The sequence below is a fragment of the Contarinia nasturtii genome, unplaced genomic scaffold (genome assembly GCF_009176525.2).
Source record: "Contarinia nasturtii isolate CC-2019 unplaced genomic scaffold, AAFC_CNas_1.1 Cnas_scaffold_695, whole genome shotgun sequence".
NCBI lineage: Eukaryota > Metazoa > Arthropoda > Insecta > Diptera > Cecidomyiidae > Contarinia > Contarinia nasturtii.
In genome coordinates, this window is record NW_022198046.1 from 7,043,148 (window position 1) to 7,065,482 (window position 22,335).

Consider the following 22,335-nt stretch of genomic DNA (forward strand, 5'->3'; position numbering starts at 1 on the left):
TGATGATGCTGGTGGTGTCGTTGCACCAGTATGCTTTGAATATTTTCTCTGTCGTTTCGTGCAACGCAACATGACTGGTTCGATCATTTGTACATTGTTGTTGTTGGTCTGAGAATGGTATGTGAAAACATCACTGAATCGAATTTTTATTGATTCATTTCGATTGATTTGATCTTCAACATTTGCATTATTTTATTATCCATTTTGATTTATGTTATCTCCATTCAATCTGCGTGTATTCCAATTTTTTCAATCTGTTTTGGCTCGTTTGTATCGGCCAAAGAAATGGATGTTTTTGTGACATGTTGAAATACAGAAAAAAATTCTTTTTCGATAGCTTCTTTTTTTGTCATTTTATCGTCGAAAATGAATGCTCACACACAAATAGTTTATTGTTTTATTTGAAGCTTTGATATCACATAAAAGCTACTGCTTCGACGTGAAAGGAATTCCACAGCTTCACAGAATTCTTTTATAAGATGCATGAAATCGCAAATCACCACGCGCTAATTCACGAAACACATTCGATCATTCAAGTTTTTTTTCGCTCTTTCTTTTATTTTATTTTTTTGAAAGGCAACTAAAATTGACCGATAAATTATTTGACTCCAAGAATTTCAGAACATTGCGATTTCTTTCGCTCTTTTTTATACACATACGTAAAATGAAATGAAACTTAATATATTCAACGCAGGATACATGTGTGCCTTATCCATTGTTTCCCATTACATGAAAAATACTTTGTTGCAGTGCCACCATGTATTTCATTACAACAAAATGTTTTAAAAAAAAGAAGAAAAACGTTGAATCGCATTTACCTATGAGAACAGCCAGACCGAATAGTTCGGTGTCGAGCATTCCTTGTTTGGCAAAGTGAAGACATGTTTGTGAATAAACTTCGCGAACACGACTCTTTGCTTCGACTAAAAAGTACAGTGTGCGTGGCTGGGGAGTTCCTAATAATCTGAAAGTACAAATGACATTTAAAATGAACGTTAATACATTTACACTTTGAACTGATGACGGTGCTTCGAATAGTTGGACAAAAGTGATAAAATCAAATGTATAAATACGTACTTGAGAGCAAGAAAACGGCTTCCTGGTAACAGTGGTCTTGTTGGTGGCGCGCAAACCTCTAAGGGCGCGCTGACGGTGCAAAAAGCTCGCATGCTGCATTGTTACCAGCTGCAATTACTTCCTAGAATTAGTTCCTGAAAGAGAAATAAAATGTTCATTAGTTTATGATCAATTCAGTTTTGCTTTTGGTGAAGCCCAAAACATATTTTAAATACGTTATAATAAGCATGGAAAAATATAGATAGGAGATATTATTTGTGAACACCTTTGTGCAAGAAAATGTTCCGAGTAAGTATCTCTTTGGGAGTTTTCACACATTCTTTTTGTTCACGTTTTTTGAATAATAATCATTGCAGGCCTTTTTTACATTTATGTTATGGATCAATGTGCGAAAAAATGTGTATAAGTTCTTATTTATTTAAATAACTGGCTTTTAATTTTGACATAGTGTTGCCGCGTGCACCAATTTCGATAAGAATATTCAAAATGTCAAGTCATAATAATAATTGTCATTGATGTTTTTTTTTTTAAATGCATGCTGTTAACAACAGAAAAATATCGAGTGAATATATACATATTTAACGGGTGTCATTATATATCCAATCTCACTGTAAAGTTTCAGTCTGAAATTGATGAATCACATAAAGATAACGTTCGTTTGGTTATGTGTGTTTTTTTTTCGGTTTACAAGTGAGTGCGCACCAAAGAAAGAGAAGAAAGAAGAAATATAGAATTGGAATTTTTATACATGTAAATAGCTGCGAGTTGATATTTTTGCGCATATTTCTGTTCTTTCGACCTCGATTCAATGCATTTATGATTTCTCTCTTTTTCTCTTTTTTTTGCGGTTTGCCACACTCTGAATATGCATAGCTGTATGACTTGTGTATACAACGCACAACGATGTACAGAGATGCAATATTATCGCAGTAGCAGAAACCAAAATTATTGGTTTGTGTGTTGTTGTTTTTTTTTGTTCGTTTTCTGTTACAAGCGAATGCAATAATTTCGAATGTGTCAATAAAATCAAACCACAAATAAAAAGAAAATGACGAACCAAATCAAAATTAAATGAAAATGTTGAGTTTATTGGAAGAATTGTTGTACCACAGTTGGTTTTTCAAAGATTGATCGAAAGTTTAGTTTAACCAAATGTCTATTTTCACTTTTTTGCAAAATAAAATAAAAGGCATACAATTTTTTTTTCAATCAACACCAACATATTTTGCAAAATGAAATGTTTGTCTGAAGGTTTTGACTGGATGTGTATTTATATTTGTATTTTTTCTCTCTTTTTTTTGTTCCTTAAATTTGGTATGAGGTAAAGAAAAGAAATCGCATTAAAAAAGGAGCCACAGCGAGAGAAAACAAAACCATTAAGCTCAAACTAAAGGCCATGATTAAACAAATATTTATGATCGTGCTTAAAATGCCCCGGTTGAATTTCATGTTCTCTTTAAATGTATCTGCATAATGTTTGTGTCCATTTTTGACACTGTAACGTAATTTACTCGTTACAAACGAAAATGTAACGAAATACTTTGCGGGTAAATTACCATTCATTTTAACCAACGGTTTTCGGTTGTTGACATTTATTTCAGCACTTATCAATAAAATAGATGTTAAAACAAAATCATCACTCCACACGCTTTGGATGAACAAATGTCACAAAATCGGAATGTGATAAAAAGTCAGCGTATGTAAAGTATTTCAGCTTATTATTCAGTCAGATTCATTCTTTTATGTGTAAACAAGCGTATGATGCACGAATTTTGTGACGTTGTCTCATCAACAGACGTTTAAATGATAATGTGATCAGACGGTGAAATAAATAAAATAAAATGATATCCAAGATTTTTCTCGTCTCAAGTATCGATGGGCAAAAAAACCAGCTAAATCTTGAGTGTGTAAATTCACATTTACTACACTAGAAATTTTCAATGTCACAAGCAATCTAGAAAGCAATAAAAAAATGTGTACAAAAATATTTTGATACGAAAAAAAGCACACAAAATCTAAACACAAAAATTATCCATAACGATTAGAGAAACTTGTTTTCCCCACTATTCGATGCGCGATGTCGATTCAACACGCGAGCTACCATACAAATTCTTTCATCAAATACCACTACCACGCCAACGAATATCATTCACAGATAACATTCCAATGAAAGCACACATTTAATTACATATACATTTCGATTAAATTTCATTAACGACGATTTTTCTTCCAATACAACTCACTGATTACCTCTCGCTTGCTTGATTCTCGTTTCTCTCTTTTTGTAATCGCGCTATGAATTTCAACCGAATTCTATCGTTCGACTGCTTCTGTTGTTGATAACACTAATATAGATTTAAGCCAATGCACATTTATATTAATGCATCGCAGTTAAATATGTGGATAGACATACATTAAAATAATAATAGCTACAAAATTATCAAACGATAAACTAAGTGTTTAGTGAGTGTCTATCTTTAAGTGTGGATTTTTCTGATTTAAGCTTCAGCCTCGGCCAGAGCGCACAATGCAATATCAAACGAAAATTTCTAACGAAAACATCAGCAGCTCTTCCACTTTATACGTGGCCATAAAAACTGCTAATCAAAATGCGAGAGCGAGAGAATAAGAAAAAGAGAGAAAAAAAGGGAATGACCAGAATACGATATAAAACTTAATAACCAAAACCAAAGAAGAAACTAAAAAAAAAACACAAGAAAAAAAATATGTGAATGATAATGACCAAGCTCACAGAACGATACCTCTTTTCGACAAGCAGAAAAACACCGAGATATATTATATATATAAAAAAAGAGAACTTGTGTTTTTTTTTAATTTGCTGTTTCTTTTTTCATTTATTACCATTATGATATAGATCATCTTTTCCGAAAAAAAAGAAGAAAATTGAAAATGTGGCCAATTTCAGCGAAGGAGTTTACAAAATTGGCGGATTTTTTTTCGAAATTCGAATGAAAACCGCAATTTTTGTAACTTAAGACGCGAAGCAGTTCTAAAATAATCGAAACCACAAATAAATTCAAACAAAATCCATGGACCATACAAATAACACGAGCACATACACACCGAAGATAATAAACTGATATACAAAACTTGATGTGGCTTTTTTAGACGTTTCTTATATTCATTGAAAAACTTCGATCCGACTATAAAATGCCAATGAAAGAAGAGAGACTATATAAAACCATAAAAAAAACTAATTTCTTGTTTGCTTTAAATTCGTCGGGTATTTAAATTATGCAATTATAAGTGTCTTTAATTGGTCGGCTTTAATTTTTATTATTGTTGCGTTTTTATAGTCTCACTTTCCAACGAACTAATCACTATTCTAAACCAAACGTGTAATTTGTTGATAATTTGAATAATCCAGCCTCCAGAATATGTTTGTATTTGTGTAGATGGTTTTGAGCACAAAGTGGTAGCAATTGAAGGGCATGATTTCTCAAGGCCAGTCACATTCCAAACTTACTTATCAATAACATATACAAAGAAACACACAAGCACACGCACACTCACAATACGGCTGTTTTCGCGCATTCAAAACCGCCTATCGCTTCGAAATTTCATCTCCTCAACCTCAATGGCGAATTTCAGCTCCTTAATGGTAATTTATTCGGTTAAAAAAAAGTAAATATGTGTTTTTAAATTAATTTTCCGCAAGCATTCTGAGTTTTATTGATAACATGCTACTTTTAGAGACAGAAAAGAGCATTTCACACACAAAAAAATTCCAAACCGGATTGATTTCTTTCATTGGATTTTTTTATTTCGATAAAAAAAATCGATTTAAAACCAAAGAATTTAATAAAGCAACAGCGGTAAGAATAATCAAACTCTTGAATAGATGCATTTTTAATTTGAATTAATTCTCTATCCATAGATCATCTATTCACCAGCATTTCTATACAAGATGAAAGACAATGATGGAAGAAATGAATTGAAATTGGTTAACCAACTAGTTAAAAGATGTAGACACCATTATTCTCGAAAAGGTGAAAAATTGAATATTGAAATAGAAAACAAAATGTCTGAAACCAACAAAAAAAATATGTGAATACTTTGAATGGACGAACATGCCGTTTGCGTGACAATCAAATTTCATTAAAACCCAAAGAAAATAAAAACAATTGGAGTATATTGTGCACTTTCCAAATTGACAACGCTGTGTTTAGCCGTTGAACGGATCCCGCCACATCAAAACCAATCATACTCTCAAACGGTCCGGTCCATCCAAACAAACACGCACACATACACACATCTATAGAGAAAGAAAGAGAGTAAAGGAGTTGAAGAAGTAAAAAAAGCTAATATAAAATAATCTACAGATTTATCTCGAGAAACATTTTTCTTATAGATATGAGCATACCAAACATACTGTGGTTTGTATCGTCTCTTTTATTCCATTCTTTTCTTTGGGCCGTCGTCCTTTACCTCCGAAATAAATGTTGTTGTTGTTTTCGTTGCTAACGAAATACGTTCATGTACATTTTTTCGAAAGAGATGGAAAAAAGAGAAGAAAAAAGTGTACACACAATAAATAGCAATAACAACATCGGCAACGGCTGCAATGTTCACGTTGGAATTCTTCACAAAAACCAACAAGGAATGAAGAGACAGAGATTCAATGTAGTCTTATGTGTGAATCAAAGAAGAAGAACATCATCATCATGGTAATGAAGCACCAAGAGTGAATGCAGCGACAAGAAGAACGAAAATGAACGAAGAAGAGAGCAGCAGAGCACATAAGCAGCAGCAGCAACAACAACAACAAAAAATTTATAAAACACCTAAAGGAAATTCTTTGGCCATCAAATAACAATTTACATACCAAAAAGGGCACTCTATTGAAACAGACGAATGGATGAACAAAAGAGCGAAGAGAATCAAACACAGAATACACTATATAGCCAGTCTACGATTTACTCGTGCACATAAAAAAAGGAAATAAGCAAGAAATAAGAAAAATCTCTCTCTATGAATGCATGCACAGAGCAATAGCAACAACACCACACAGAGAATACACATGCCGAAGCTCGAGACACTGATCTCTGCTGTTTCCTATATTTTTAAGTGATGCGGTTTGTCGATCAAAACTTAGTCGTCTCTCTTACCACGACCTTATAGTTCGTCTCGGTGTTCAGGTATTTTGATCTACCTACTACCAAATATCTTTCGGTTTGTGCATAGCATTCGTGCCGCAATTCACAACTGAAAAGAAAAACCACCAATACTCCAAGCAACTGCAAATTCGAACAGCAATAGCGACAGACTTGTGCAATTTCGATTAAAAACTGAAGCAAATGCACCGTTTACGTTCGCTATGCGAGAAATTTAGAGTTTGAATTCTTTCACAATTCGAAAATATCTTTATTCGATTTTTGTGTTCAATATATCTTGAAGTTTTCGTCATGTTGTTTGAAAATTTTCCACAGCACCAATCTCATGTGCAAGACACAAAATATGAACGAAAAATGAAAAATACATTCTTTTTTTTTTAAATAAAAGAATGAACGAACAATAATTGTGCATGTTTCAAGTCCATTTATGAGTCGGTTTTTATTACTTGTTCTTATTATGAAATTCTTGCCGCAAATTTGACTTTTGCATTTATTTTTTCGGTGCATCCAATGCATATCTTCGGTCTTAATAACCAGCAATAAATGAAAGAAAAACCGATTCTGCTTGTATGATCGGTTTTGCCATGTGAAAGAGAGAGAGAAAGTATGTGCTGTTGTTTCTTTCGGTGTCTGTATTTGAATGATGAAAAATCCAGCAATGACGATGACATCGAAATTTGAACAGCAGGGAGAGAGAGAAAGAGCGAGAGCAGCAACCATAAACCGTGTGTTCATTGCTCCACTGATTATTATACATTCATAAAATGTACGCCTCTTGAATGTTCGTCCGCGTACAATCATTTGAGTGCTACATTCTTCGTCCATAGAAAAAGCATTGCATGCAGAGACCACGAGAACTCTCTGCTGGATGTGCTTTATCACTAAACATTCGGATTGTATAACGCATAAAATATGCTGCGCGCATGACGAAGAGGTAAAAAAGAGCCTTTGAAACGATCAAGAAAGGAATTGAAAAATCACACTGAAAGAGCAAGAAAAAACACAACGAGCAATGAAATAAAGGAACGAAAAAAAAAAACGACGACGATGATGATGATGAAAAAAACACACGAAGAGAGAAAACATAACAACAACAGTGATACGAACGAAGAAAGAGAAATATTTGAAGCCAAAAGAATTTCGAACAGTAGCCGATGGCCGGTCCGGTTTTATCTTCACCATTGCGTCGTTGTTCTTTTTTCTTCTCTTCATCGTGTTTTCTTTTTCTCGCTTTTAATCAGAGGAAGAATGAGGAATTTTTCTTCATTTCTTTTACGCTTAACATTCGCTTCGTTCTCTCCCATATGTAAATTGGATTAGACGCTGTAATTATGGTTATATATATTGGTGGCCAGTGTTCACTTCTACCAAACTAATGGAATGCAATCGCTTCTTTAGTTTTTTTCTACCTCTTTTCATTTCACTTCTCTCTCTCTCTCTCTCTTCCTCTCTATCTCTGTGTATGTCTTCTTCGTTGCTTGTACGCAATTCATTTTTATGTGAATTAACGTATTTCAAGCGAAGAAAAAAAAACAAATTTGTCTCTTTCCTTCAAATTGATCATCAATTTTTTTCGGGTTTTAATTCTCTAGATTCATTAAATAGCCGAATCTTTTCTTGTTCCGATTTCAAAACACGAAACACTCACAAAATGCTCAAAAATCAAAAACTCGCCCTTTACATTCAACACACTGCGGCAATGCAACCGATCCTTAAGCAATGCTCAAGACAGGTAGCACTGTTGGGATACGCATATACTAATTGTAACGCTTTGTGTTTTTTTACACGCGATTTTATCGATGATCGCGCAACTTGTTTGATTGCCATGTTATATACTTCATCAAGATTTTTTTGTTGGTTTTCTTTTTTTTCGAGAGGTTTTCATTATACATTTTTTTAATCTTCTGAAAAATTCTTCAATGCATATAAAAATAGAATAGAACAGATATTTGTACACGAAGAGAGGAAAAAACATTTGATTGAAATAAAAATTTTGGTTTTTGTGGCGGATTTGGAAGAATTGTGTCGAATTTTGACTACGTGCGTTCGCGCAACCAATTTGAATATTTAAAGAAAAAAAAAATGTGATGTCGTTTAGAAAATCAAAATAATATTTCCATTAATGTAGATTATATTTTGGTGCTTTGAGTATGTGCGCACAGCATAAAATATTTAAAGTTCAATCTCCGGTTAAAAATGCGAATGGAGCAAAAAACGGCAGAACAACAACAACAACAACAACAAAAACGATGAAATGGCGAATGGAACGAGCGATCGCAAGCGCGCGTAAATGGAGAGAGAGAGAGAGAGAGGGAGATACCATGTTGATCGAGCATGCATATGTGTACTGAAGACGAAAAATTACGAAATTACATGAAATTCTCAGTTTACGATTTATCGAAAAAGAAGAAGATTGTGCAAAAATATTTCAGGCGAATTTCAAGAGAAAAATGCATTCCATTGAAATGAGATGCACACAAGCACATGTATAAAGCGTCCGTGTGCAACGCGTACCAAAGGCAATAACCGAAGTTTAAAAAAAAAAAAAACGTAACAAATTTGGAATGTTCCTCCAGTTGTGACTGATTTGACTTTTCGCGTATAATTTTCGCGGCTCTTTTTGGGCCCCTTTTATCGATCCAATGAATCGCAAGAACCATGCGCGCACTCATACACACGAAAGAATGTATTGACGGTAACAAAATTCTGCATTCCATTTGTATATTCGAACGTGGTTATTTTTTTTCCTTCTCGCCGTCGATTATTATGTATTTTTATTATTTTATGTGTGTATATTGAATTCGAGCGCAAAAAGCCGCCCGATAAATTGTTTATGACATACGAGCACAATGGAATTCACGATTCGAACATTCCGTACACATACCGGTAAATTTATGATTTATTATTATATATTTTGTGTGTGTGTGTGCTTCGAAAAACTTCGGATAGAAATTCATAAATTCGTCAGGGGAGAATGACATTGTTTCTGACCCCAAATCCAATGAAAAATGGCATTTGGTGTAAGAGATTCAGTGCTAGTGAATTTTCATTTAAATTTTAAATTTACCACAATTACTAATAATTTCCGACGTCAGCATTATAACGCGATCACACCAAAACCTCATTTCCTGCTTGGAATTTCCGAAATCGATTCAATCGAAAGCAAGTCTGCGCATTAAAGAAGTGTTCAGTTTCATAAATTTTCGATTAAATTGTTTGACCGATCATTTTGGTACAATGTATTCATTGAGGACATGAATATTTTCACCTAGGCGCCTACGTGCCTCTAGCTCAGTTATTGAAATATATTGTGAAAGAATTTGCATGGTTCGCCGTGTGTCAAACTGGTTTTGTCGCAACTCGAAATGCTTTTTCTTCTTTTAATCATTGGAATTCTGCCGATAATGATTACATTCACAACATTCCATAGCGGCCGAAATCAACGAATCCACCGATTCTCATCCATTTTGTTCAAAATATATATTTCACATCGACACTCAGTCAGCGGTGATTTACATAAAAATTTCATTATAGCATTTAATTTATCATGGATTACTACTAATCAGCCGTTGTTGCTTCTGATGATCACTTTTCAATGAAACAATTGATTTTTGTTTGTAAATCCAGTCAACAGTTTTACCGATTACAAAAGTGTAATCATTTATAAATTTGGATATGTTGCCCATTGATGTTTCTAAATCAAGTTTTCACGAGAGAAAAAAAAAACCAAAAAAAGAAGCGAGGAGTTGAAATTCGATCACATATTAAAATGGTATAAAAAAATAATGCTCATTCGATCAATAGGAGAGATAAGATTTTATGCGAAAAGAAGCCATAATGAAGCAATAAATTTATATCCTTCATCAGCCAGAAAATATTTCAGCATGAAAAAAAGCGCACACACCAAATTCGATCGCTCTAAAAGACCGTGCTCTTGTATTCTTGTAGAGAATCTTCATATTTACATCATTGTTTGCCTCAAAATCAAAACGTCTATCGTATACGTAAACTTTCTTTTGCCAAACGTCATCCAAATACTTCACACATTTTCATTATGTTGTCGAGTCGCTTATATTCAATCATATTCTTTTTTATTCGTCTTGAAAAAAAAAATCGCCCACACTTTTGAACAAACGAAATGCTCGAAAGGAGAAAACAGAGAAAGAAAACCAAAGCGAAAAAAAACTTAGGAATATTTAGTGAAATAACTCTTAATCATTGAATCTCGACGACGAAGAACGTGATATTGCTTAATGTGCGGTTTGGTCTACCTATACAAAGAATAATAATAATATATCACGATATTTCAACAATCGCTTGTATCACTACCTAAAACGGTATGAAATCAATATTTACATACGTTTGCAACTTTTCGTATAAATATATATATAAATCGTTGCTTCTATGCCAACGCATTCGCCAGCTGCGTTTGGAATTTGATGTCTACATAAAAATCCAGAATGAACGAAGAAGAAATAAACGGCACGATTAAAAATTTCTCTCATTGGCAACAGCCGCTGTTGCAGTTTTCTTTATATGGAAAATATATTACTCATTTGATGTCTATAAATACATAGTTAAATACAGATGACACAGTGTCTTTGAGTCTCGTTTTAAGAACTTTAAACGTTCAACAATAATTGTAGTTTATACTCATTGTCTGAAGGCTGTAGCAACAACTATTTATGATAAAAATGCAAATGTTTCGATCATATTGCAGGAAATTACTCATAGAAATAATAAAAGACATCGAACTAAAAAGCCAGTTGGTTTTAGTGTCATTTTAATATCATAAGGTGATAACATAATATTCATATTTCATTCAATGATACATACACATTCAAAATGCGGTAGTATTTTGCTGTAGTCAGCACATTGGAACAATGCAACATGAACTTTGCCGAAATAAATTGTGAGTGTGGTGGCGTTTTCAACATACGGCTTTTTTTGTGTACAGTCAAAAACGATGGAATTGAAAAAAATGTTGAAAACATATGAAAAAATGTATTCACACTTAATTCCTTCAATTCTCACGTAGGAATTCTGGTTTGTCACCAATTGATGAGACATACATTCTTTGATTATATTTGCACAAGCAAAATGAATGCGACAACGTTATCGAATTATTATTTCATGTTTAACAAGAAGGCGTATCAGTTGAATACATGCCTCAATGAGCATAGTTCATTGGTTTAAGCCTCCACAAGTGTGTTTACATTAGCCCATCGACTCATTTTTTTTTTGTTTTTTGCTTTTTCAAAGAAACCAAATTGTCTGCTGTAAGCATGTGCAAAATATGACGAAACAAGCAATATATCTCAAGAAAATGAAGAAAAAAAAACAAACGACATATAATCAGTTTCCGGTATGGATAGGAAGAGGTCTTTGCACCATTACATCAAAATTCATCGGAATTTCGTATGGGTTCGATGAAATAAGACAATTTTATCTCTTTTTCGCCATATCTTACAGTTATTACGATTTTACATCCAAATGTAAAATATCTGACGACAGCATCTTTTAACTTATGCATCATTTCAATGAATTTGAATTTGCGTCACAAAGTTCATATTGATTATTTAAAAATAAAACTATTGGCCATTGTTTACTGGACACACTTTTATTCCAAATTTGTTTTCACATCAATGTTATTTGGCGCTGAAAATTTCCCTTGAGCAATAATTATGAGAAATTTTCATAAATAGTTTGGCAAACACACCAACTGAACCGAATGCTGTGTGGCAACAATTTAGCTGATTGTATTTGTTTCGCTCCATTGCAATGGCGCAAGCAAATTCATTAATGGTTATGTCATTTTCAAATGCATGATTCTTTTTTGTCAAGAGACAAATTGAAACCATTGCCATAAATCAAGCATTCCACATACGCACTTTTTGTTGATTACATTTCTTGCTGACGATTTTATTCTGGGTGTTATTTCAAACTGAATGTAAGTATGTAGAGCGCAACATTATGTCCGAATCAATGAGATAGCACAATGTGTGCATTTTCTTTGCACCGGAGACACGACATTTACAATTTGTTTTTTTTTTTGCATTCAACAATTTTTCACAGTAAAATGAAAGGTTTCATGAACACAATACATTTTTCTGTTTATTCAAGTACACTGGATGAATGAACATACCCACACACACAAACACACGAATGATTAGCATAAGTAAATCACCGGGCAACTATGTTGCATCCAGATAACATTTTTCATTGGTCGTACGTTTAAATAGAAGCGTTCGCGTACACAATCGCTTTTACTCAGTTAAAATGAGCATTTCATCTGTGCGTGTATAGTGAAACGGTGTAACGAAAGCGTAGAATGCTTTCAATTTTCTGTTCACGCAATCAATACGTATACAATGGCCTGTCAATGGCGAATGTAAATGCAAACGACGAAAAAAAAAAAACACAAGAACGAACACCGAACATATTGTGGCACAATGTCTTCTTCTCGATGTCTCCTGGTTGGCTGCATTCCGAACGCTCTCTAAATAGTTTTGCACAATCTTTTTTCTGTTTGATTTCTGACTTGTTGATACTTTAGTATGTTTACAGGCAAACAAGTTGCAATGGCATAAGCAATTGTATCGATTAGCGCCCCGTCTTTTATTGAATTTTCTCTACTGGCACATTCGTGTCAAGTCCAAATGATTATACTAAAAAGCTAATGGGCTGAATTGAAAGAGCCTCTTCGTTTGCTCTTGAAATACATCTCTTTCTTTTGGCCAATACAAACCTAGAATTGTATGGCATTCTTCAACGCATGATGTCATTTTGATCTTTACATCATGTGTTAAAGCTTGAGTTTTCCATCATTAAGTTTGCTTAATCCCGAATAATGGAACGTTGAATAGGAACCACTTTATTATTCATCCAAATGAAATATTTCACAGTCCATTCAAAATGGATTTTTATCACAAGTCATCAAATAGTTCTTAAACAACTTATAACAAAATATGTTTCCATTTATAGTGAAAATAACAACACATTTGGGATGAAAAAAAAAAAATTAATTTAGATTCAAAAATTTGCCGATGATTCCATTTCTACGAATGCATGAAATTAGATGCCAAACTCAATTCTGCGTTTCCTTTATATCAAGTTATTCTTCTTTTGATGGGACCATATGCTTGAAATCAAATTTTGATGTTGGCGTACATTGTCTAACCGATTTCATATGAAAAGGGTTTCAAATTAAAGAAGTGTGTGCCACTTTTTTGAAGTTTCTCGTGTTTTATACAATAGTAGGCAGAACCGTATTTGGGCAACAAAATTAAATGGATGTTCTATTATAGAACCATTTGTTGATGTTTAAAACCTCGCAAAAATGTATACCGTCATTAAATATCGCTTAATAAGCAATAAAAACGTGCAAAGAACCTTTGATGACATTTCTTTAATAGTGATATTCGACTAAGAACTAGCCGCAATTCTTTAACCTTTTTAAGTCTTCAAACTGGGCGCAATTTACTGTAGAAAATGTGTATTTGCATCGAATTGACAATTTGGAGAAACTTAATCGTATTTAATATCAATCCAACTCCTTCATTTCACCAAATTGCTCTTTTCACATATCATCGGTATCAATTTCTTTTGATCGCTTGCTTCGGTTTTGCTTGATTCAAGGAGAAAAGCAAAAGATAGAGAGAAAGAAATTGAGCATGCGCACGTAGACTCGAACAGGTTGTTTTGAGTTCGCTTTGAGTTCATATGTGTTACACATGTGGCGCCATCGGAGAAAATAAATAAACAATTAAAAAAAGAAAAGACTGAACGAAACGAGCGCATCGATCGGTGAAAGAGGGGGAAACTTTGCCATGGAGCAGTGAAAAAAAAGTAGATACACACGCATGAGATCAATTAAAAATGAATGACATTTTGCATAAATTAACATAATATACCGTACACCAAAAGCACCGCAAGAATTGCTTTTCAATAATGTTTTCATAACAATCAATAAACATTTCATACAACAATCATCCCCCATTTCAAATTGAAAACTCACTTTTGTTTCTGATTTTGTGTTCATTTCAACTTTTTCAAAATTTTGATAAATTTTTTACCATTGAATCGCGATTATTGGCTGCTGTGTTGTAAATTGATTATGTGTTTAGTTCATTGATGTCATTGGTTTTGAAAGTGAGGTATTTTAATTGAGCCCGAAAAATGTCTTCAATTTATCACCTATACTACCAAATGTCATTGGATGTTTTACGAGAGGTTAACAGCTATTGCCAACATCGACAAAAAAAAACTTCATCATTATTCGCCTCTGTAGCGTTAGGCGCGTGAAATCGCAATCACCTTTCTTTCGTTAATGATTTGTAAAGCGCTTTTAGTATCGACATGAAATACATATACTTCTCAATATGTGATTTGAATTGCAAATTTTTTTATCTTCTTCTTCTTTAACGAATGCATATTCCGATACGCACGCACTCACAACATCGCTCAAAAAAAATTATGCGTGTTGAGAGACCAGATCTATCCGGTCGAAAAGAGATATTCAAAATAAAAAGATGCGTAGATTTTAGAAATTTTTAAACATTTCTCACTTCAAAAGAATGCCACACCGCATCAATATTCATCAGGCAATTGACGATTTTAAATTTATAGAACTGGTTTGATTTAGACTTAGGCCGAAGAATAATAAATTTGAATTAGGCAAAAAAAAATGTGTTTTTTCTAATAAGATAATAATTTATCTTACACGCATTTTGCGTCGCTGACATTTTAAATCGAGATTGGTTACACGTGTACAATGCATCACACAGTATAAAATAACAACAGATCACATTTTGAACAGTAAAAGTTAGAATTTTCCATGAAACTCCAAAACCATTTTAATACAACGATATGCCGAAATCGAATAAACAAATGACCAGCCATCAAATTGGCTCACAAAAGCAATTTAATTACATGAAATGTATAACGACAAACTTTTGACGTCATCAGCATCAAGAAGAACAAAATAACATTAAAAATTGATTATCACGTCATTCCTTTTAGATAGCATTTAAGATTCACTAAATGGAATGAGGCTACCAAAATTATGTTTTCATGGAAAATTTTAAGTTATCGGAGAACAAGACATAGTTCATATTCCTTTTCATTTGCCATTCATCCCATCGCACTGCTGTATTTAGTACGCAAATTGAATATTGACGCATGATGCTGAAAAATCATTTTATCAGTACAAACTTGAAAGAATGTATTTTCTGAACGAATTTGGTGACTTTTTACGTTACAACATAATGGTAACTATCATGATGGAGCGAATTTGATGAATAAAATTCATAGTTGTTCCCCTAAAAAAGCAGTCAAAAGTCGAATGAATTCCTCATTTTTAAGTTTCATAAACACAACAATTGATATAAATGCGATTACTCATAACACAAGTTAATGTGTTGGTCTTTGAACGTCGATTTAAAATGCGCAACACTTCTGCCAAAAACAGAACGTTTTGAAACGTTTTACTTTCAAAAGAATTGGTTTTTTACAGAAAAACATCTTTGGAATAAGTCGTTTTCTCTTTCAAGTTTATCTTTTCCATCATCTAGTAATTTTGACAACATTGTATGAAGTGATTACAAGCGGATCATGGAAGTCAGCAATATTATCAATTCAAAACGCCCACAATGAATTTTCATTCACTTGTGCTGAAAAATTGATGGTTAATCGCAATGGATCGCTTGATAACTTCCGTCATTCAAATGACTCATCGAATGAAAAGAATATAAACGCACAATTTTTCTAATAACAAACAACTGAACAACCAATTAGGCTTTTATTTTCAAGCTATCATCGTACTTGAGTGGAAGAGCACTATTTAAAAATATGAACGATCAATTCGTGCCATTTGTAACCGATCATTAAATCGGAATGTTAATTTCATTTTGAATTTGTACACAATCGGAAACATATGAACGTAAAATTGGAATGTGATTCACCGCAATCGACTTATCATCATATCGTTACGAGTCTGTAATTTCGATTTGCTTACGTGTTTATAGGCTTGTGCGTGCTGGTGAACGCGCATACACAAGCCCATTGGGTCGAGGTGAAAATGAGCATAATCAAAGTGGCAACTATACAATATTCCTCCATTTCTGTATACAGTGAGAGCAGGCAAATGCCGGAAATGCTTGCGAGTTGATTCAGTCGCTCAATAACATATCGTGATCAAATGTATACCGTTTATCTCAATTTTCGGTACATGAGTATTTCTCTCTATTTTTTCAATTGAAATATTTCAGATGATAAAGAGAGAGAAAAAAGAACCAAAAACTTCATCTAAACGAATAATTATAATAATGTTGCAAATATCTACAAATAATAAATACACACTGTCAAATGAATAATTATATCAGCACATTACCAAATCCGTGTGCGTCTACATATATCGATTTTAAAATGGTTTGTTAAAATTGTAAATAAATCACGGCGATAAGATACATTATGACAATTCACATTAGAGTTTTTTTACCTTGATTATCTCTCTCTCTCCCTGCTAACAATTCTTACACATAACAGTGTAACCAACACCATTGACCAAGTATGACTGCATACAAGTAATAAAAGAATCGTTTTTTATGAAAAAAATTCTCTGTTTAAGACATGGTGCTACAAGGTTTTTAAAAGCGCCAACATTTTTCAGCTCATTCATTAGTCATTCATGTTGAACGATGTTTTTTTTCTATTTCCATATGTACTACAAAGTAACGAGCTGTTAACAGTTCTTTGCAACATCAAAAAAACCATAATTGTTTTCGAAGCAACATATTTCTGTGAATATTTTTGCCAAAATATTTAAAATATGTGCGAAAATGAAACGTTGGATTTCCCATTTGATCACGTCCAGAATAATGGCAACTTTCAATAATACTTAATTCGGTCGCGTGTTTGTATGTTGCACGACACACATTGAAAGCATCATAAATTCATTCAAAATCATAAATTCCGCGTATTAATCGCTATTTATAAATTGGCTCAATTTCATGGAATTTACTATTTTTGTTGTCATACATCATACTGTTTTATTGTTTTAACAGACGCATTGATAAATAGTGCGTGCGAAATAATGTCAATTATCGTGCTAAAAAAATTGTTTTTTTTTTGTTTCAAAGTCACATTCCACATTCCAGTGTAATTATTGAAAGTACGCATACACTTACGCATGCATAAACACGGTCGCATTGATGCGGATGTCACATTTGCCCTTTTCAAATTAATGGATGGGTCGCGCAACCATATCAATCGACCTGCTTTTCTTTTGGCCAATCAACCAAAATCAATTGTTTTTAATTTTCTTTGGGTAAATTAACACAAAAATAATTAACACAGTCCGCTTGCACAGATTTTACGAATGATTGCATCAATTATCATAAAATGTCAGCCACATTTAATTGTTTACATTATATTCATTTTGAAAGATTTTTGTGCATTGAAATCAGTAAGCGATCTTTCGTAAAAAAATTGTGATGGAATGCGCACGCGTTAAAAGAATTAATAAGCCAAACAAATAACACTTTCAATTTAGGTAAATGTATTCAGTGAAGAGAAAAACACAATTAAAATGTATGCGCACGTAGAACACGATACATCATTTAAGTGTGTATCCTAATTAGTCGCTTTTTAACACATTCAAATCGGCACAACAATATTTGTGTCATGAAGGATTGCATTAATATCTTAAACAATTCCCTATTAAGCCGTCTTTGTTCATTGAACGTTCAAATTACCACACATTTTACTTCACTTAAAATGTGGCACATTGTTTGAAAATATGTTTGTCAAATCAATTAAATCATCAATTTTACAACTGTTGCTAGATTATTGCGAATAGCGGCTGAGTTTTGACCAAATTCCTAAAATGTTTGTTTGCCACAAGGGAACTATATTATCGGCTTATCGCTCGCTCAATTTAATCAAGAATATTATCAGCGATAGCTGTGTGGTTTTTTGTGTTATTTAATTGTGTGAATGTAATATGCTAATAGCGTAATATGTTCGTAGACAAAAAAAAAAGCTTTAACCCAAACCGTGAATAGACTGTCGCTTTGAAATCCGTCTAAGCCGAATGTTAACTGTGCGACAAATTGTGAAGAAGAAAAAAAACATACACACATTAATATTAGGCCGTTTGTATTTATATAAGTCATTTATAAGTTGTAGGCATATGACAGTCGCATATTCGCATTGGTATGCACAAAATATTTCGAAAGAATTACGGTTTGTGTCGACGAAAAATATGCATAATTGTGAAATATCATTGAAATTACGCGTATGCAAATATCATAATCATGTATCGAGCACGCGCAGAACAAAAATAGTTGGGTATAAATTCATCTATTTGTGGTTAGCTATTTAATTTGTGTTTAACACGCGTCGTTTGCATTTATTTGGCCCAGAAATGAGTATGCATTTTTTTACTCATTGATTATTATGGGGATTTGATTAAATAGTATCACAGATGTTGATTTGTTGTGTAAATACATCAAAATATATGCTCAATTGAATGAATATTTTGATGGAAAAAGGTCAGCTCATTTGAATTGCATTTCTAAAATTCGTTGTTATTACTTCCATGGGCATTCCGGCACAATAATCAAAATTTAATAAAAACAACACACAATTGGATTGAACACTTTTGATAAATGAAACACACAAAAAAAATGCTTTGATTCAAAGCAACAAAGAGTTGAGCGCGCTCATTGCATTGAATTGTTGTGCATGCTCTTGTGGAACACCCATCAAAAGAATGTGAAACCAATACAACAACAAAAACGCTATTATATTAACATGGATACGTCTCTTATTCAATGTACGTCATCAATGTATGGGTAGAATGTATTTAAAACAACAAGCTATTCGATCGAATTTTTCAACGTTATTCAAGCACAGAGCATATTTGCTCTCTGTTGCACGTTCACATTTATATACATATATCCATTGCGGTCTTTCTGTGTGTATATATGGAATTAAAGTGGAATGGAATGGTTGTAAACGTGTGGATGTATAGTTTGTAGTTCACATATATATTGCCAAGTGAACGAACAGAGAGACACATAGAAATTCCACAGCCATAAGCGACCATATTGCCATAGCTCAACGAAGAGGAGTAGAGGAGAGAAGAAGAGAGAAAACATACACACACAACATAAGCAGCAACAGCAGCAGCAGAAGAAATAGCAACAGAAATACATGCTCGATTGTACGTAGAGAGAAAGAAATGAATCAAGAAAAGAAAAATAAAACGAAAGAAACAGATATTTATTTTAAACGCCAATAATTCGTTGGAATGTGACAGGGTGCACTGAAAGTGCGTTCAAGCTGCGCAACTGTGATAAAAATGAGAAAACGCGTTTCAAGATCTCGCGTACATCGATATATCCACAGACCATTTTATAGAATGGTGCATACATTTTTTCTTCTTCTTCTTCTTCTTTCGTTCATATTGAATTCATCTTACTTTTTAAAGCAGCATTTATGTAAAAGAAGAGACTCGTAATAGGATGACGATGATGATGGTGGCAGCGACGAGATTTTGAATTACAGAAAAAATCACGACGTTAATGAAAGTATGTGTGAATACGCCAACGACCGATTTTTTTTCTTCATACAAATCAACACACATTTCAATGATGACGAATAGTTGCGAATTTCAAGTCAACAGAATGAACATTTTCTTGTTGCATTTGTGACCACTTTTGAATGCATTGAAAAACCGTTTCTATTGTGAATGTGTGTCTCTTTTTTTTGTAAAACACACGTCTTCTTATTGGAATATACATGTATATAGGTAAATTGAAAGTCATTTGTTGTTATTTCAAATAATAATGAGAAAAAATTAAAAGCCAATTGTTTCTATAAAATATTAAAGAGCCAATTCAATTGATTCGTAATTACTTACCATTTATGTATTTTTTAAGCCCGAAAATGTCAAATAATCCAATAATCCAGTGGTATTTTTATAATTGTTCCAAGAATAACCAATGTTTCGATGGTTATAAATTTTCTTTTTGCTTGTGTTCACACTATTTTAGTCAAATCGATATATTCAATTGCCAACTGGGCCACATTGAATCAGCGTTTAATAAGAAGGAATCGTTTCCTTGAATCTCGGAATTCTTTTAGTTCTCACGATATACGATTAATTAAAACGATAAGTTTTAGTTTTTTTGGGGGGTTTCCTTTGCACTTTTAATTCACGTGGTTTTTGTCGCCGTCGACGTCGTAGTAAATTGGTTTTTTTTTATTTCACTCAAAGCCGCTTGAGAAATATATGTTCGTTGAATATCCCGCTTAATTTTCTTCAATGTTTTTTTTGTCTTAATTTCGCTCTCTCTTTCTGTCTTTCGCCCTTTTTCGATAGCTCTTGTTCAATTCAATTTGTTTACGCTCGGTGTGTCTTTTGTGTATCAATGTGATATGAAAAATATGCTTATATTATTGAATGCAGTAGTAACTAGACGCGAGTCTCGCGTGCGCTTTCGTGTGTGTAAATATTATACATATATATCGAGAAAAATGAGAAAATAACCTGTTCTTCAAGTAGTTTTTTGAACGGTGTTGTTGTTGCTATTTCTTCACACAAATCGAACGATCGGTGATTGCTGTTGCTGTTGTATGGGATGCGTGAGTGTCAGTGCAGCTTGCAACCCAGCCTAATTTAGTTTAAATAAAAACGGCGTTACTGCGAATGAATGGTGTAGAAAGAGAGCGGAACGCAATATCAAACAGAAGAGAAAAAAATGTAACTAACAAACAAAACACCGTGGCATCGACGACACAATCTATGCTCGGCCTCACTTTAATTTCTTCAAATTATTTTCCAAAGAAAATTGCTGTTTTTATTCCGTACACTTTTTTTTCTCTCTTTTCTTTTTTTATACACTGTAATGTGCAATTTTCATCGAATGCGAAAAATGAATTTTGAAGTAAATTTCGTTTTTTCTTCTTCGTTTTCTTTGTTTATGCTGACATTCACAGAATACATAAATGCAAGTGTTATGTATTCAAGTTGAATGTTGGAAATTTCACTGTTCGCAAACGTTCAAAGTCATAAATATTTTGAAAACCCGAAAAAAAAAAACATTCACTTGAATGTAAAATGTTTAGTTGTTTTTGTTTCCCGAATTTCGATTTCTAGAGGAATTCAGCAATTGAATTAAATAACCGAATGATAACGATTTCAAATCAATTGTTTAAAGATCACATCAATGAAATTTGGGTCATCGATTTTTGTTCATTTATTTCGAAAAGTTTATTTTTCCTCTCAGCAAATAATATCACTTTGAATTTTGGCCGTATAAACAATTTAATCCAATTTCATAACACGTGAGAGTGATCACTTGTAATCAAAAGTTGATTTAATAAAAAAAACGAAAATTTTCGATTTAAATAAGCTCAACAATTACTTGCTACCAAAATGGAAAAAAACACCAATAATGTTTCGATGTTCGAAGTTTGTTTTCCTAGTTTTTTTTGCACAAATCGAACAGGTTGTCGAACGAATTATCACAAAACCAAAATAACATAATAAAAACTACACAATTAATCCAAATGGGTTGAAAACGATCCAACTTTTGCCGGCAGTCACTTTGAATCATTTAATGTTGTCAAATACACATAGACATTATTCGTAATTGCAATTTTAATTATTATTATTTTTTAGTTCTTCACTCATTTACAAAGTGAGAAATGCATCGATTATTTATACTTCGATTGAAATGCACTGCAACGATATACGGTCGATGTAATTGTTGTTGTTGTTGTTCAGTATGTGTTTCCCTTGGTGTGCTTTTTTGTGCTTGACGTACATCGATCGTAATCGCGTGTCTGCTTCATTCGACAAACTCACATCAACTGTCCGTATGTAGCAGCTACGCGACGCTTTGTTGTGGTTCTTTTGCCAATAACACGCACCATACATTGGACGTTTCACTATGCATGCAATGTTCGTTGCCGTTGCCAGCCGTGTGCTTGTGTGCGTGTTTGTGTATTGCCTGTATTTGGTTATGTCGTTGTGTTGTTTTTGGTTATTTCTTTGAGTATTTCTTCGCGGTGGTGTATGTTGTTCTTCGCTTTTGAATGTTTTTTTTTCTCTCTT

At 33.2% G+C, this 22,335-nt stretch overlaps 1 protein-coding gene across 2 annotated transcripts in view; it reads right to left on the reverse strand.

The window, feature by feature from the left end:
- The window catches only part of LOC116340689 (protein expanded), a 29,914-nt gene extending 7,792 nt beyond the window's left edge, over positions 1-22,122 (reverse strand). Inside the window, exons 1-4 of one of the 2 annotated variants that reach the window (XM_031767307.1) lie at positions 20,767-22,122; positions 20,137-20,634; positions 1,078-1,211; positions 819-964 (exon numbers count right to left, since the gene is read on the reverse strand). In XM_031767307.1, the coding sequence (XP_031623167.1) occupies positions 819-964; positions 1,078-1,169 (238 nt within the window). In that variant the 5' untranslated portion in view covers positions 1,170-1,211; positions 20,137-20,634; positions 20,767-22,122. Of the gene's footprint in view, positions 1-818; positions 965-1,077; positions 1,212-20,136 lie in introns of both variants that reach the window. The other variant, XM_031767306.1, reaches the window with a different exon arrangement.
- Between the last annotated feature and the right edge of the window lie 213 nt (positions 22,123-22,335).